Source organism: Dromiciops gliroides, chromosome 2, assembly GCF_019393635.1.
Source record: "Dromiciops gliroides isolate mDroGli1 chromosome 2, mDroGli1.pri, whole genome shotgun sequence".
Lineage (NCBI taxonomy): Eukaryota > Metazoa > Chordata > Mammalia > Microbiotheria > Microbiotheriidae > Dromiciops > Dromiciops gliroides.
Window position 1 is genome coordinate 608,796,230 of NC_057862.1, and position 17,379 is coordinate 608,813,608.

The following is a 17,379-nucleotide window of genomic DNA, read 5'->3' on the forward strand; positions in this document are numbered from 1 at the left end:
CCCCGGTTCCTTACAAGTAAAGAAAGCAGGCTATCCGATTACCTTGGAAACTGGTAGCACGCAGAGGACTTAATTAGGTCAGAATCAGAGAATATGGAAAATGCAGCTGTCTACGTGGACAAAATCACCAGACAAACTGCTCAAGTTCCATTGCTGTGCTTGTGCAGATCTACCAGCTCACGGTGGTAGCAACAGTTTACACTGACTCTGACAAGACGATGATAATGCAGTTTTTGAAAACTTGTTTTTGTTGGCTAGGATGAGTTCCCAAAGACACTGTGAAAGGTCACATTTCATTTGACCAACGTGTGGCAATGATTTTCAGGGAACACAACCACAATCACGAGTGGGTTTTGAGAGTTTTGTTTTAAAATCCTATTTGCTTACTGTCAGCAAATAAATAAGAAACCTCCATTTCCCCCCTCCCCTCCACCAGGGACTGCCTTCTCTTGCTTGTGACAGTTTTTGTCCCAGCTCAGATCATTTAGAAGCCAGAGACCCACAAACTCCAGCTAAAGACAAAGCCCAAAGGTTTGAGTTGGCTCACTGTGGATTAAGATTTGGAAAAAGGTGCTTTTCAGATGAATTTGTGAAATCTCCCCTACATGTCACTTGCCGTGTTGTTCTGTTTCATGGGCTTATTTACATACAGCACATGAGACAGCGGGAATGCCACTCTCCCAGAGAGTCAGGACCAAAGCAATGCCGGCCATTGTGAACATACTAGTTTAATAGGCACTGTCAACGAGGAAATACAAATACAAAAATACAAATAAAAAAATCCCCCCAAACTGCAGCAAACACAAAATACATATTATAATAAAAGTTGCTTATAAAAGTATACGGACATGCACTCTCTAATCCCTGAGGCTTTACTGACTGTTAGCCATTTCAGACCAACCTCTACGTCCCATGGGTGCTTCACTTACCGCAAAGTCTCATTGGTTATTGGGATGCTGATTAAGTCCAATAAAGAGGTTCCTCCACCCAATTCCCAAAAATGAGCAATGTCTTTAGGCTGGAAAAAAGGGAACATTTCCTTCATATTACTAAACTTGCATTTCTCAAAAAGAAAGAGATGTTTCCAACACTTCATGGCAAGCTAACCAATAACAATCACATACATTTTTCAAATGAATTAAAATTTTTTTTTATAATTTTGCCATGATACTTTGTTTACTTGAAAATTTTTAAAAATATATAACCATTAAAGCAAATTATATATTTGGTAAAAATCTATATGTTGGCTATTTTAACCTTTTGTAATTAAAGAATGAACTAAAATACATCCTTTACAATAATAACAAAAATGTATACTCCAAGTTCCCAAATTGTGACTTTATTCCTAAAAAAGCAAGATTTATAAACAATTGATGCAAGGAAATATTGACTATACACCATCAGATAGAACTGCCTGCCACATCATTGAAAAACAGAAGGTAAGATCCATACAAAGTGAAAAACACTTGGAAACTCAGTTCATGACACAAGTTCACATTATTCATAACTGATTTTGTTAAGAATTATATTAAAATATATTCTGTTTGATTACAATCTATATTGGCTGATAACTGACAGAGTTTTGTATATCATTTTTATTTTCTTTGAAATTCACCAATTTTACAATGGATATCAAAAACAAATGACAAATCACAATACTACCAAGAAAGACAAAAATATATGTAACACAGTAGGCCTGCCCGCCCCTAGTAATCTCTACCAGCTTCCCTGTCCCTCTCTCCAGCCCTGGGAAGTTAGGTAAGAACAATCAGTATAGGCCTTTATGAGGCAAGTAACAATTTGGGTAAAGGCTGATGGTCACTGATGCAACAACTCCTCACTATTAAATCGGTCCCTTATTGGTATGCTATTACAGACTGATAAAAGACTTCTCTCTTTTTCCCCATTGGAAGGCTTCTCTTTTAATGTACTGTTTGCTATTTGAAATCTTAAAATTCTTTCCTATACCTGAATATATGATTTAAAACTCACTCAAGAGATTCAGGACAAAAAGATGGTCCATGATCCTTGTGAGTTATATGATTCAGATTCCCCTTCCCCCAACCTACATCTGCATATTTTTTCTTAGGTTTCATTCCAGGTTATTTTCCTTGCCTTGATCCAGAGTTATTCCTAAATCTTTATCACCTGACACAGTTAAAGGGAAGCAAGGCAAAACAAAAGATCTACAGAAAGTAAGAGCTTTATTACTGACTTTGGCATCTGATACTCAAAATGCAGATTTTTATATTTTTATGTATGCAGCACATTTTTATAAATATAACATGGCTCACATAACATCTTCAGTAGTTCCTTTGGGAGACAGATGATAATTCACAATAATTTTCTCATTTGTGGGAGTCACAGTAGACCAAAGAAATTCTTTATATGCCAGAGAAATACACGATCAAATGACCAAATGAATTCGATCCTCACAGTCAAGACACAATAAAGCAGAAACTAAAATATTGTCCCAGCCTCCTATGGCTGCCTCCCAGCCGGGGTGTAACAGAAGCCGACAGAAGACATGTACCAAGAGAGCGCTAGAATGTACAATTAGCGCTCTTCACACACATGCCTGTTGACAGACTGACAGGAAGAAGGACACTGGAAAAACAAAGTTACCGTGATCAGTGCTGTGCCAACCAACAAACCAAGTCATTCTTGAGGACACTTACTGTGTTGTGCCCTTTTGTTCTTCTTCCATAAGTGTACTCCAAGGCTAAGGTTGGTTTTGGTGGCTCATCTCTGTTCAACAAAGACAGGTTGGGTTACACCTCCTTAACGTGAAACAGATCCCAATTTAATTGGCTTAGTTTTTTATCATGTTTTTCTGGAAGCTTGAATCAACAGTAAGGAAAGCAAAGATTGTGTTATACAGACAAGGATTGCGTGTATGTGTGTGTGTGTGAGCGCATGTGCTTGTAGTTGTTGTTGTTGTTTAGTTGTTTCAGTCATTTCAGACTCTCCATGACCCCATTTGGGGTTTTCTTGGCAAAGATACTGGAGTAGTTTGTTATTTCCTTCTCCAGCTCATTTTACAGATGAGGAAACGGAACACACACACACACATAAACATAAATTTTTTAAAAAAATCTAAACCTGTGATTTTGTTGGTGTGGGGAATTCCTAAAATGGAACCCTTTTCCAATAATGCAGACCAGTAAATTATATATTAACTTATCATCTCAGCGCCCCAGGCAACTCCATAATAAAATCAAGGGACTTGCTCAAAGCCATATAGCTAGTATTGTTTCACCTATAGGACTTCCTGTCTCCTGTCTTCTCATCTCCAAGGTTGGCTCTTTATTCCACTATCCCATATAGCCTGTCTAAAAATTAATTAAAATATAATTAAAATACATAATTTATGAATGAGATTTTAAAGCTCCATCTTAGGGATTTTCTACATGAAGGATTTTTAGGTCTTAAAGTATTCTGTATAAGCTCATAGTTCTTAAAACAATGTCACTTTAGATGATAGGAAAGTAATTATACCGATTGCCTAAAAGAAAAAAAATATACGTGTCACATTTGTACTGAAGAGAGACATGCTTAATAGTATTTGAAACATGAGGCAAATGCTACTTCACATGATTCTTTCCAAGCAAATAATCTTTGGGTGAAAGGAGTCATACAAAGGCAAGGTTCCCTACATACAAACTTCAAGAATATTTTAAAAATGGATAGTATTGTTCAACCCTAGATGCCCAAGACCAAATGCTGCCCACTGTAACATCTTGTTGAAAAAAGAGATACTGAAATTAAAAAGAGATAACTATATACTAACACTGGTTTAGCAGAATGAAGAAGGCAATCGTAATTTCTAATCGTCTGCTGTTGTACAGATGGCCAGTAGCCACTAGGAAGATATTAAGGGACATACCATTGAGATTGGGCCCATCTTGCAGTGAGGAAAATCTGAGTTCAAGTGCTACCTCTGACACATACTAGATCTGTGACCATGGGTGCCCCCAAATAATTCTCTAAGACCAAACTGTAGACCAACTGCCAGGCTAGATTGGTGAAAGGAACACAATGGGAGTTTCTTACACTGATGAAATCCCAGCTCCAGAGCTTAAGGCTTCACTGAAAACACTGATAGTGAATGGTACAACTGTAATTTGAGGAGCAGTGGCTTGCTTCAGAATATACCAAATGATAAATCATGCACAATAAACATTGTGATGATCATGAAAAACATGGAATAGAAATAACTTCAACATGCCATGGCAAAAATGGGTCATTCCTATAACATATTCATGTAATCAGAGTGGAGCCTTAGCAAGGGGATGGAAAACTTCCTTGGAGACAAGACAGGACAAGGAAACAGGCCATTCCATGCTGATTAATATGCCTTTCCAAGGGCTTTCAAGGGTTGTTGTGAAAAGTAAACTATGGAAAGGACTTTGTATTTGTGTATCAGTAGTAATCTTTTTTCTTTTTGTAGGGCAATGAGGATTAAGTGACTTGCCCAGGGTCACACAGCTAGTAAGTATCAAGTGTCTGAGGCTAGATTTGAACTCAGGGCCTCCTGAATCCAGGGCCAGTGCTTTATCCACTGCACCACCTAGCTGCCCCCTGTAAGTAGTAGTCTTATCATATCATTTAGGCCTCAAACTGACCTATATAATAACACTTTATAAAAGGTTGAGACATACCTGTCAAGACATCTTAGAATAATAGTAGTCTTGCCCTAGAAATTAAAAAAAAAAGATGTTTAATATCATCCCAAAGCAAAATTGATATAATTATTCACATCTTTGGCTCCAGATATTTTTATTAATGAAAAATGGGAAAGTCCCTGAAAACTTTTATAATTGTTCTTAGGTTTGCTAAGTAGGAAAAGTTAACTGTCAACTTTCCATCAGAGTACAAGTACACTGCTATTACTGTAATTGGAGAGTCCTGAAGATGACAAGTAACAGCAAATCTCACATTATATTAGTGGTCAATTTGACAGCTGCTTTATATTTCCCATCGATTCAGTGATGCTAATTACTAGAAAAGCTAATGATTACTGGTTTCCACAAAATTCTTATTCCAGTTATTGAAATGTAAACAAAGAGAAAGTATAAAATAATAACAAGGCCAAAACTGCAAGGACGTACAAAACAAGCAAGTTTCAGATGCTGGAGTATGTATGGCCAAATCTTTTTCTGCTCTTTTGGTTCTAGCACAACACAAACTTTCATTTCTTTCTCTCACACAATGGCAGAGACTAAGCCCTGGGCTGAGAACTAGATGTGAGTGAGCACTAGTCTGGGTTCTGCCGACAGCCAGGACTGTAACCATGGACAGGCGAGTCATTTCACCTCTAGGACTCATCTTTCTCACCTATGACTGAACAGAATACTTGTCTAGGTGTCTTTCAGTTCTAAAACATGAATTTGTCTGACTTTTCAATTCAAAAAGAATTTTGAATTTTCAAAATGAATGGAACTTTTTTTTAATGTAACTGGAATTTTGCCCCAAACATATGATGACATTATGAGAAATGTCAAATCCTATTTTACTATTTAAGGATCTAAGGGTTACTCCACCTACAGGACTAGAGCAGACTTGTGATTTCACTGGCTTAGGCAGCAGCTCTCCCAGATGAGGAAACTCCCATTACCAATGAAGGTTGGCACCCAATTTATTTGGTGTCTTGCAAATCTAACCGAATGGGCTTTCACCTGAAAGGGAAAGGGGAGGGGAGAAAATTGCCCCTGTGTGTGCATGCACACACACACACACACATACCCTTGCCATGTCCCCCTCCCTCCAATTAGGGGGCTGGAGAACAGCTACAAAATAGAAACAGGAGCAGTTGCAATGGTCAGGAGTTGACAGGAAACCAAATGCCAAAAAAGGAGCTAATCAAGAAAATCTCTAGTGCAGTGAGTGCCTCAGGAAGCCATGTCTGGCTTTGCTAGTTGACACTGTTATTACTGACCTGGTGGGATGAGATCCATCAGTGGAATATGGTTGTCAACTTTGAAAGAAGCCTTATAAGTAAAAGGAAGGTATGGAATAAACTTGTATGTTCAGAAGATACACTTATGTGAGGAAATCCAGGAATCAGAGTAGGGAAGCATGATGGAAAAGGCTGGAGCTAGAAACAGAGCTACAGGAAATAGAATCTAGCCCATCCAGACAAAAACAGGGAAGATGTGAGGAGTTTGGGAAGAAGAATCACCAGGCCGGCACAGTGGCTGGTATCCTGGTGATCTGCTACAGGCCAAAGGCCACAAAGAGCTGATACGTTCTTGATTTGCCTGGATGATGATTTTATCTCAAAAAGGTGTAGGAAACAAGGGGAAATTCTATTCCCAATCTAGTTCTTAGCAAGAGAGATAAATTGGTTGCTGGAGTAGAAATTCTGGGAACCTTGGTGGTGAGTAAACAGTCTGTCTAAAGAGTTTGCAAGAGAGAGGAGAAAGCCAAACTTAATCTGACATGTCCCTCTATTTTGGGAAAGAGTTCACTCAGGGTAAAAAGTCCCAGTTCCTTCAGCTGACTGTCTTACGGGATGGCATTGAGGCCCTTCCCCATTCTGGCTGCCCTCCTCTAGGTATTTCCCGCTTTTCAAGGTCTTTCCTAAAATGTAGAAGCCATCCCTGAACACAACTGCACCGGTGTGCAGGACCATCACCCCCTTCTTTCTGGAAGCCATGGCTCTCAAACTAGCTTTCTTGGCTGCCACACCAAACTGCTGACTCACATTCATCTTTCAATCCAATAAACCCCCCAGAAGAACTGCTGTCTGGCTATGTCGCTACCGTTTGGACTTGTAAGAGCAATTATTAAAAATCCAAGCAGAAGACTTTACAGTTATCCCGATTCAACTTCAGCTTATGGGATTTGGTCCAGCACTCTAGCCTGTAGAGATCCCTCTGAATCTTGGTTGAGTTACCCATTGGGTCAGCTATTGCTCCCAGTTTGGCATCAGCTGCAAATTTGATAAGCGTGCCATCTGTGCCTTTATTCGAGTCAACAATAAAAATGTTAAAGCAGCAAAGGGCCAATTTCTTGATTAGTTCCTAATTTTGGCATTCAGTATGTCAATTTACTTAGCAATGCTTTACTGAATACCTCTAATATGCGAGGAACTGCTAGATATTTGTAGATACAGAGATGATCAAGATTCCTGCTCTTTTGGGGCACCACTGCAGACCTTTTCCAAGTTGACAACCCATTGGTAATTATTCTCTGTATGCGGATGTTCAATAAGTCCTCAATATAACTATACTATAATCAATAATATAATTTTGATAATAATACATTACATTATTGTAAAAAAAATTAACTGCTTTGTAATCTAATTTGTAAATTTATAACTGGCCCGTAAGTCCTGCCACAGTCACCATTCTGTAAAAAATATAACTGCCTTAGCTGTAATTAGCTGGCTATTAGTTGCCTAAGCCAGTCTGTAAGGGCCATTTAAAAAAATCCCCTAACTGCTTCTCCCAGACTGATAAGCAAAAACCTTTTTTCAATTTAATTACAAAAACAGGGCTTACTGAGGTGAATAAACTTAGGAAAAAAGACAAAGAAAAATATGACCTGACTGCGTTTTAACGTTTTCCCTGTTGCCGTGAAATCTCCTCCCACGTCTCTCGCCTGTGGGTATGCTGGCCGCTCCACTGCTGCAGCCATGACTCACTCTATGTCTCTCCTTCAGTCCTCTGCAACTGCCCCCTTTCTCAGTCTTCCCTTTCACTGTCAGCTGCGCCCGCTCTCCAGTCCTCTTTCTCAGGACTCTGCTTTCACTGCTCTGTTCCTTTCTCCATCTGTCTCTGTAGCATCCCTCTCACCGACTAACTTCCCCGGTATATAAAAGACCTCTCTCATTGGGAACCTGGGGCCAAGCCCCTCACACACACACCAAGCTAATTGGCTGGCACCCCCAGGGCCAGGTCCAACGTGGGCCAGGGCACGCAAACTTCATGCAGGTGTGCCCAGAACTGAGGGCTGGGCAGAGGAAGCTGGCTGCCTGAGGCCTTTCGTGCACATGGGCTTGCGTGTGGGCATGCAAGGCTTATCTGGGGCGGTTTCAGGGAGAGCAGTCATGCTGGGGGAGGTGGCCTGTTAGGGGCAACTGAGGCTAATTTTAGCCACTTACATTATATAACATTTTACCATTTGCAAAGCACTTTACATCATCACAGCATTTAAGCCTCACAAAAATAGTGTGAGGCATTATTCCCATTTTAGAGATGAATAACCTGAGGTTCCGAGAAATGAAGGTCCTAAGGGCCAGTGGCAGGATATGCCACCAGGCCTCTCTTGACCTCATGTTCATCACTCTCCCTGCTACATCATCCCACTACTTCAGTAAGATGAGTCCAGGGTTCAGAATTTTCCTGTTCATCTCACTCATACTCAATCCAGTATCTGTCTAGAGATCTTTGCTCAGGATTCAGTCCTATTCTCCAGGGCCATCCTCCCAAATACAAAATAAATTGCCTCCACTCAGAGCCTTAAAGCATGAAAATAGGGGGTTTCAATTCTCTGGACATCTAAAGCTCTGCCTGCCACTGATAAAAGCGATGATTTGCCTTAATGATCATTTCTTACTTCAAATGACTGAGGGAAACTGGCTATGGTCAACTTAATTCTGCCCAACAAGGAGAAAGTGGTTGCTTAAGTAGTAATGATAGAGATGTGAAGGGCAAGTAACCATTCAGTCATAAACAGAGAAAAGAAAAACCAGGCAGTCTGACATCAACCCTAGATTTGAGGAGAGTAGATTTCAAAGAGTTCAGAAAAAAGGACAGGTCAAATTTAGTGAGCACATTGTTTTTAGGGGAAGTCAGACCAGGAGCAATAGGAAACCTAAGAATGAAATTCTGACTACACAAGCAAAAATGGTTGTGAAAGAAATAGAGGAGCTACTTAATTTTTTTTTTAATTTTTTTTTTTTTTAGTGAGGCAATTGGGGTTAAGTGACTTGCCCAGGGTCACACGGCTAGTAAGTGTCAAGTATCTGAGGCTGGATTTGAACTCAGGTCCTCCTGAATCCAGGGCCAGTGCTCTATCCACTGTGCCACCTAGCTGCCCCTAGGCACTACATTTTTAAAAAAGATAGATAAGCTGGAGTGAATCCAGAAAGAGGTCATCTGAAAGATGAGAGAATTAAAGAACACTGACGTTGAAAGATTGGTTGAGGAACTAGACCTGTTCATTGTGGTAAAGAGAAGACTTAAGGAGGACATGATACATGTCTTCAAGACTCTGAAAAATTACCCTGTGTAGAAGAGACTAGATTTATTCTGCTAGACCTCAGAAGGCAGACCTAAGAATGGTGAGTATACAAGTTACAGACAGGTAGATTTTGTTTTGAGGTAAGGAAAAACTTCTGAACAACTTGTGCTGTCCAAAAGGGGGATGAGCTACCTTGGGAGGTGGGTTTGCCATCATTAAAGGTCTTTAAGTAGAAGTTCAATGTCCACTTAAAGGGGATATTATAGAAAGAATCTGGGATCCAAATGTGGACAGTTAAGGCCCACAAGAGCAGGAACTGTTATCTTAATTACCTTGGTATCTACAAATATCTAGCAGTTCCTTGTATATTATAATGTATTCAAAAAGCACTGTTAAATGAATTGCCATACTGAATACCAAAATTAAAAACTAATCAAGAAACTTTTGTTCATCATATGAGCTCTAAGTAAAGCTTTTAAGTAAAAAATATTCAGATGAGTCAGTTGCATGGTTACCATCAAAATATTTAATACTAAGGATATCTGACCTTCCTACCATTTAAGATTTTAATTAAATTATAATTTAAAAATAAACTATAGTACTATTTTCTCAAACTTGGAGCTAGAGAAGAAAGGAGTTACTGAATTCTAAGTGGCCTAATACCCAATTATGATCCTATTCCTAGGAATAAGAGAGGGATCATTGATAACTAATTCATCAGACATCCCCAGGAATAAAATTAAAATAAAATAATTTCATCATTGCCTTGGATCTTGCCACTTGAATATATCTAAAACTTCTACCAAAGTTGTTTCTAAAAGCTGATGTTAATTTTGACATCTTTAACACTTCACCCTTGAGTAAAGGATGAAATTCGAATTTTCGGAACATTGAAATGGTAATCCAAACCATGCACAATTCATGAAAGATTACACTGTGGACAATGTACAATACAATGTTCTCCTGCATAGTATTCTCAGTTTCCAATAGGTATTTGTCATAGGCCTAGACAAACACATTGAATTGGAATAAAACATTTGTAGTCTTATAGTTTAAATAAAATCCCATCTCATACAATACTATTAGAAAAAGCATCCTGTATAAATAAGCTATTTCTGCACCCTAGCAGGTGGCCAAAGTATATTTAATTTCTTTTGTTAAATATTTATCAAGCTCTTTCCCTGCACAGGACATTGTTCTAAGTACTTTTAGGGGATATAAAGATGAACACAATGTTAGTCCTCATCCTCACATTATCTCACAGGGGAACACAAACACACACACACACACACAAGCACTACGACATAAGACAGGAAGCAATAAGTTACCAAAACAGTCACAGAAGCACACGCAGAAAGGAAACATTTCTTAGAGATGGAAGACTTGAGAAAGGTTTCCCAGAGAAGAGAGCAGATTCGAACCCTACATGAACAAATGTGGTTGGTATTTCAAAAGGAGAGGGGCAGCTAGGTGGTGCAGTGGATAGAGCACTGGCTGTGGATTCGGGAGGAACTGAGTTCAAATCCAGCCTCAGACACTTGACACTTACTAGCTGTGTGACCCTGGGCAAGTCACTTAACCCCAATTGCCTCACCAAAAAAAAAAAAAGGACTTTCAAAAGGAGGATCAGAGAGGGACAGGGCACTCTAGGGAAAGTTGAAAAGGAGGGCATGGTTAGGGAAAGACAAGTAGTACAGTTTGGCTACCGGGCAGTATAAGAAGGGAAGTAGTTAGGGACAGGGCTAGAAAAGTGAGTAAAAACAAGCTTAGAGAGGTAGAAATTACAGATATGCCACTGGCTGGATGTGGCAGATCAGGCAGAAGGGATCAAAGTGAGTTCTGAGGTCTGGGGCCTATGAGGGCAGTAAGTAGTGCTGGTAAGAAGAGGAGAAGAAAAGCAGGTTTTGGCAGAAGGATAAGAAGTTCCGTTTGAGGCATTAGGGACACAAACAGGGCAGTTATGCCAGAGAAAGATAAATCTAGAGCTTGGAAGAGGAGCTGAGGCTGGAGACAGGAATTTGCAAATTCTCCAGACAATATTTAAGAGGGATTCAAGCCTAGCGGCATCAACTCAAAGTACTACAATGAAATGCTTTCTAACTGGAACATCTTGTGCTATATATATATATATATATATATATATATATATATATATATATATATATATATATATATATATACACACACACTAAGACTTATATATATATACTAAGACTCTCTACTGTTCTTTGGGTGACCAGGAGTTTTGTGTTTTGAGGGATTGTGGAATTCTCTGATTTCCAGCATGACTGTTAAAATGGGAGGGGGGGAGGGATGAGAAAGAGAAAGCTTTAATCTGTGATTTCACAAACCTATAGTTTGTGAATTTGCTTTTAAAAAACTTTCGATAACTATTTCAATGCAATGGGTTTTCTTTGACGTTCTAAGCATTTCTGTTTTATGCATTTGGAAATTTAATTCTGAGAAAAGGATCACAGGCTTCACCGGCCAGCGGGATCCCCCTGCTCTATGCAGTGAACTCCTAGAGAGGCAGCTCCAGAGTTAGAAAAACCTGGGCTTAAGCCCCCTTCTTCAACCCATTCCGGCCCTGGGTCAGACCCTGGCAAGTCATGTCCTGGGGCCTAAGACTCTAAGAAGGGAAGAGGCAGAACGGCTGCTCATCTACATGAGATGGAGGAAATGTCCTATGTGGATGCATATGCCTGCCTCCTGAAAAGAGTCTGGTCTCCACTGAGGCAAACCTGGGCCTTCCCTCCAGGTCAGAGTGGGAGAGAGGTCCGCCCATGCTAAGACATGGAGTCATGTCCCTGGTCACACCGCAATGACGTGTCCGAAGCAGGCCTAGCACTCGGATCTCTCTGACTCCGAGGCCAGCTCACGACCCACTCCTTCATGCTGCTGCTTCTCTGAGAGAATATCAGTACTAAAAATTCTGACTTTTGTTTCAGGAAGCTTCTTATAATCAATCACTGCATGTGATGCACAACTTCCCAAATTGAGTCAAGCCTCCTCTCCTCCTATTCAACTCTGGGCTCAGCCTATGATCATTCTGCAGTGTTGGTAAAATGTCTGGCACAAAGTCAGTACTGTCTGACTTATTACTTAACATTTATGCACTGATGGATCAATTCAATGGGCCTAGTCAAAACGAAGGGTTTGAGGAGCAGCTAGATGGCGCAGTGGATAGAGCACCGGCCCTGGATTCAGGAGTACCTGAGTTCAAATCCGACCTCAGACACTTAACACTTACTAGCTGTGTGACCCTGGGCAAGTCACTTAACCCCAACTGCCCCCCCCCACACACAAAACAAACAAACAAAAAACCCCGAAGGGTTTGAAAAAAGGGCAATGCAACAATTGGGGAATGGGTGAACAAGTTGTGGTATGTAATTGTAATGTTATCCTATTGTGCTATAAGAAATGATAAACAGGATGCTTTCAGAAAGGCCTGAGAAGACTTACATGAACTGATACAAAATGAAATGAGTAGAAACAGGAGAACACTGTATGTAGCAATAGAAATATTATACTGTGATAATCAACTGTGAATGACTTAACTATTGTCAGCAATACCATGATCCAAAACAATTCTGAAGGACTTATGATGAAAAATGCTATCCACCTCCAGAGAAAGAACTGATGGAATCTGAATGCAGATTGAAACATACTTTTTTATACTTTCTTTATTATTCTAGTTTGGTCTGTGTTTTCTTTTTCAACTTGCTAATACAGAAATGTTTTGTATGACTGCACATATATAATCTATATCAAACTGCTTGCCTTCTTAAGGAGAAGGGAGGAAAGGAAGGGAAGGAGAGAACTGGGAATTCAAAAATTTTTTAAATAATATTTTATTTTTCCCCAGTTATATGTAAAGACACTTTAAAACATTCATTTAAAAATTGTTTTGAGTTGGAACTCAAAATTTAGAAAAAGAATGTTTAAAAAATTTGGTTTAAATGTAATTGGCGGGGGCAGCTAGGTGGTGTAGTGGATAAAGCACCTGCCCTGGATTCAGGAGTACCTGAGTTCAAATCTGGCCTCAGACACTTGACACTTACTAGCTGTGTGACCCTGGGCAAGTCACTTAACCCTCATTGCCCTGCACAAAAATAAAAAATATATAATTGGGACAAATGAAAATAAAAATTAAATGTAAAAAAAAAGGCAATGGAATAAGGTTTTGGTAGGCACAAGTATCATATTCCCAAAGACTTGTATACAAAAAATGGCATAACAGATACCATCCCTGAAATGTCTGGCTGGACAAAGAGATGGACCTGGCTCGTGGCTAAAGTGAATGATAACAGATAGGAAGCCCAAAGGCTGCACCTACACCTGCTTAATATGAAAAGAGTTGGAAGAAGGTCTTCAGCATGTTTGAGAAGGCCTGGATGGATTGTGATCTGCAGCGGTGAAGGGAGGGCCAAGGTCAATGGCATTAGTAGATAAATTATTTAAGTAGATACATTATTAAGTATTATTTAAGTAATTATTTCAGTTTTAGAAGCAATCTTTAAACAAAATCATTTTAGTCATCGAATTACATAGGAAGTTTCAGTGACCAAACTTCTAACAAAGCTAAAGAATTTTCATAGCGATTTTCAAATAAAACAGTAATTGAAAGTACAGTAGGAAGCCACACATATTACCCCATTTTTGCTGCCAATGAAGAATACGGATTTTTCACAGACTTCTATTCCATCTCCACCATTTTCAGAAATTTCTCTCTTCTCCACTTTGGCTTTTGCAATTTCACAGAGTGTATCACTGTGTGTGTCAGAGAGACAAATGTCAGGAAAAGGAAATCTTTTCAAGTGTTTACTTCAATAAGTTAATTAGGACAATTAATATGACAGAAAAGCCTATAAAAAGCAGATACAATAACTCAGAAAGCTACACAGATCCTTACAGTATATACAATCCAAACCAACAAGTCTTTATGAAGGACCTACTACGTGTATGGCACTGTGCTAGGTCCTGGAAATACAAAGACAAAATGAAAGAGGAAACTCTTCAAGGGACTAGAAGAATTCACATTATATTTGAGGGATGTAACGTGTAAATAGGTAAGAATATATAACATAATTTGAAGAAGAAGAGTACAAAGAAAGGCTTTCCAACAGAGATAGCATATAAGCAGATCCTCAAAGGAAGCTATAGATTCAAAAGTTGTAGAGTTGAAGAGGGAGGACATTTCAGGCAAGCACAGCCTAGGCAAAAGCTCAGAGAAAGGAAATAAGATGCCATTTGGGTTGGTAGAGTACAATATATATTTCTGTATTCCCTTAGCAAAGTTAGGTTTTAAAAATGTGGGTTTGGTTCAGGGTCACAAAGAAAAAAAGTAGCAAAAGAGGCTAGAAATGCTGAAGTGTAGTGGAAAGTTGTCCCTAACTTCCTATGAATCAGCTCCAAACCACTGTGCCACAAGAGTAATCTCCGCCTCCCCCCCCCCCCCCCCCATGGCTTTTCAACTCTTCTTTCTCTGTTGTTTTCCTTTATTTGAATGTAAACTCTTTGAGTGCAAGGACTGTCTTGTTCTCTTGTATTTGTATCCCCAGTGCTTAGAACAGTCTCTGGCATAGACTGGTTAATAGATTATCTATCTATCTGTCATCATCATCCCACAGTACTGTGGCTTGAATGCCATTAAGAATCTGGGTGACCTTGGACAAATCACTTGGTTTCTCTAAGATTCAATTTCTCCATCTGGAAAATGATGGACTTGGTACAGATTAGCAGTTTTCAAAATGTGGTCCAGGGACCTCTGGGTCCCCCAGGGATCCTTTTAAAAAGGGGTCTGAGAGACCAAAATTATTTTCATTATCATACTAAGATGTTTTAATTTTTAATATACTAAATAGCTATAAACATAACCCTCATTAAAAAAAAAAAAGCTCTTTGGAGGGGCCCTCGAAACAAGAGTGCAAAAGGGGTTCTGAGACCAAAGTTTAAGAACTGCTGGACGAAGTGATTTTAAAGTCACTGGCTTTAAAATGATGTGATCTGACTGTAATCCAGAAAGAAAACTAGAGATTCGTAAAATTAGATTTGGAAAGAAAAGTTAAAGAAATCGGGCCTCTTCAGCCCGGGGAAGCATCACTCCGGGGCACCTTAATAGAGGATTTTGGTAAAACTGGTTATTCTCTCCACTGAGCACAACCTGGGCAGACTTAGCGTGGTCTCTGAGAAAGTTAACTGCTGTTTTCCCTCTCCTCCCCACCCCTCCCCTCCCCCGCCTTTCACTTAAGGGATTCTCACTGCTCTGGGAGAGTTAGGGCTGAGAGAAGAGAGGAAGAACTCTAGAAGGAAAGAACCAAATGAATAACCCCTCCTCGTAGCAAGCAGGTAGGACACAAGCACTGATTAAGTGCTTACTATATACATCATCAGTCACCGTGCATTATTGGCTGGGCTTCTGAGCCCCTTCCCGGGATGATCATTCGATCTAGGTGGGATCCATGTGAGCTTCCCAGGGGACCTCCTCCGCTCCCTCCTCCTCCCCCACCCTCCAGATATCCGGACCGTCCACCCCTCGCTCTCCCCTGGCAGACTCGGGCCGTGATACCTGGGCATCTCGGCCTCCCTAGAGGAGCTGAAGCTAAACCCCGAGTCCGGCCTGGGGGCCTGGAAGGGACGAACTTCCTGCTTGCCATGGCAGCGACACCGCTAGGGCAGGAGGCGTGGGGAAGAACGGCATCATGGGAAATGTAGTTCTCGGACTTCTCCTGGACATTCCCTGCTATTCAGACCTTACAATTCCGGGGGTGAGCTTGGGTTGGAGAAATGGGAGGGACCCGGAGAAGTGCCAGGGGGCACTATTCTAAGATGGTAATGGTCACGGTCAGAGGCTGTGTGGTCCTGGATGGAAATGGCTAGTTAGATTTGGGTTCAAATTCCTCCGCTGGCATATTCTGGCTATGTGATTTGGGGCAAGTCATTTCTCTGTGCTCTCAGACTCTAAGTTGAAGAGAAGCGATCGGTCCACATTGGTACTCCGCCTGAAATCAGAAGTCAATATTCTAACCCTATACCAGTACCATCAGAGGTCCAGTCCCTCATCCTATCCCCTAATAACCATTGCATTCCGAGTGTAACGTATAAATGGGGGAAGGGGGATTATCAGGCGTCTGGGGATGATAAATTGAAGCTGAGACTGACTGGATGTGGTGCTTCCATTCAACCACTTAACACCTTCCTCAGATTGTCCTAGAGCTCCCAGTCAGAATCTGTCCCCTTGAACCTTTGCCTCCCCTTCCCTTCTGAACCCCCTTGCCTTGGGCTGCTCTCTCCAAGGTTATCAGTGATCTATTAATTGCTGAATCCAATGGTCCTTTCTAAACCATCCCTTCTTGACCTCTCTGCCTCTTCTTCCACTTGACCAGTTCCCCCTCTTCCTGGAAACTCCCTCCTTAGTTTTCCTGGCAATGTTCTCTTAAAATAGTTCTCTGCCCTCTTATTGGCCTTTGTTGGATCATAGTTAATGTCCTGGGCCCTCTGTCCTGGGGACTCTGTCAAACTTCTGTGATTTCAGTTATCTCTTTACATATAACTCTCCACATCTTTCTCTCTTGCTGGGGCTCCACATCACCTGTTGCAACTCTCCCTCAAAGCCAATATTTTCCCAGGAACTCATTATCTGACCCCCTCCCCCTAAAAGCTACCCTTTCTCCTTATTTCCCTTTATCTGTACAGGGCACCATCACCACCAAGGCGGGCAATCTAGTCTAGCTGACATAGCAAAACACCCTAAGGAAGATATGGGAGGGAGCATGTGCCAGGAGGATTAAATCTTTGCCATAATCTCACCAGAATTCCCTCAGACCTCAGTGGAGACAGCTCAGGACTCCATACCCAAAATCCCTGGGGAAGTACAGTACTTGCCAAGCTACCAGCTTCCAGACCCGCCCCCTAGCACTAGTCCCAGCCATCATCCAAGGGAGCAATTCCTATGGAGGAAGAGTCAACTATTCTAACCAACACCAACACCAGCTCTACTTGAAGCTGACCCCTGCAGCCATCATCCAGGGAAGCAACCTTTGTTTAGATGTAAACTGGAAACTACCTCTTCAGGTGTTCTATCCCTATTTCCTCAGAAGCCACCCACTGAACAACCCCAGAAGAGAATATCCTCATTACCAAAGTCATTGGCACCATCACGTGGCTCAATATCACAAACAGATATGATAT

At 40.7% G+C, this 17,379-nt stretch overlaps 1 protein-coding gene across 2 annotated transcripts in view; it reads right to left on the reverse strand.

Annotated features, from left to right (window-relative positions):
- The window catches only part of DYNC2LI1 (dynein cytoplasmic 2 light intermediate chain 1), a 33,898-nt gene extending 18,047 nt beyond the window's left edge, over window positions 1-15,851 (reverse strand). For both annotated transcript variants that reach the window (XM_043989703.1, XM_043989702.1), the window contains exons 1-5: window positions 15,758-15,851; window positions 13,842-13,959; window positions 4,662-4,696; window positions 2,679-2,748; window positions 930-1,018 (exon numbers count right to left, since the gene is read on the reverse strand). In XM_043989703.1, coding sequence (XP_043845638.1) covers window positions 930-1,018; window positions 2,679-2,748; window positions 4,662-4,696; window positions 13,842-13,959; window positions 15,758-15,765 — 320 coding nt within the window. In that variant the 5' untranslated portion in view covers window positions 15,766-15,851. The remainder of the gene's footprint in view (window positions 1-929; window positions 1,019-2,678; window positions 2,749-4,661; window positions 4,697-13,841; window positions 13,960-15,757) is intronic.
- Window positions 15,852-17,379: the final 1,528 nt, after the last annotated feature.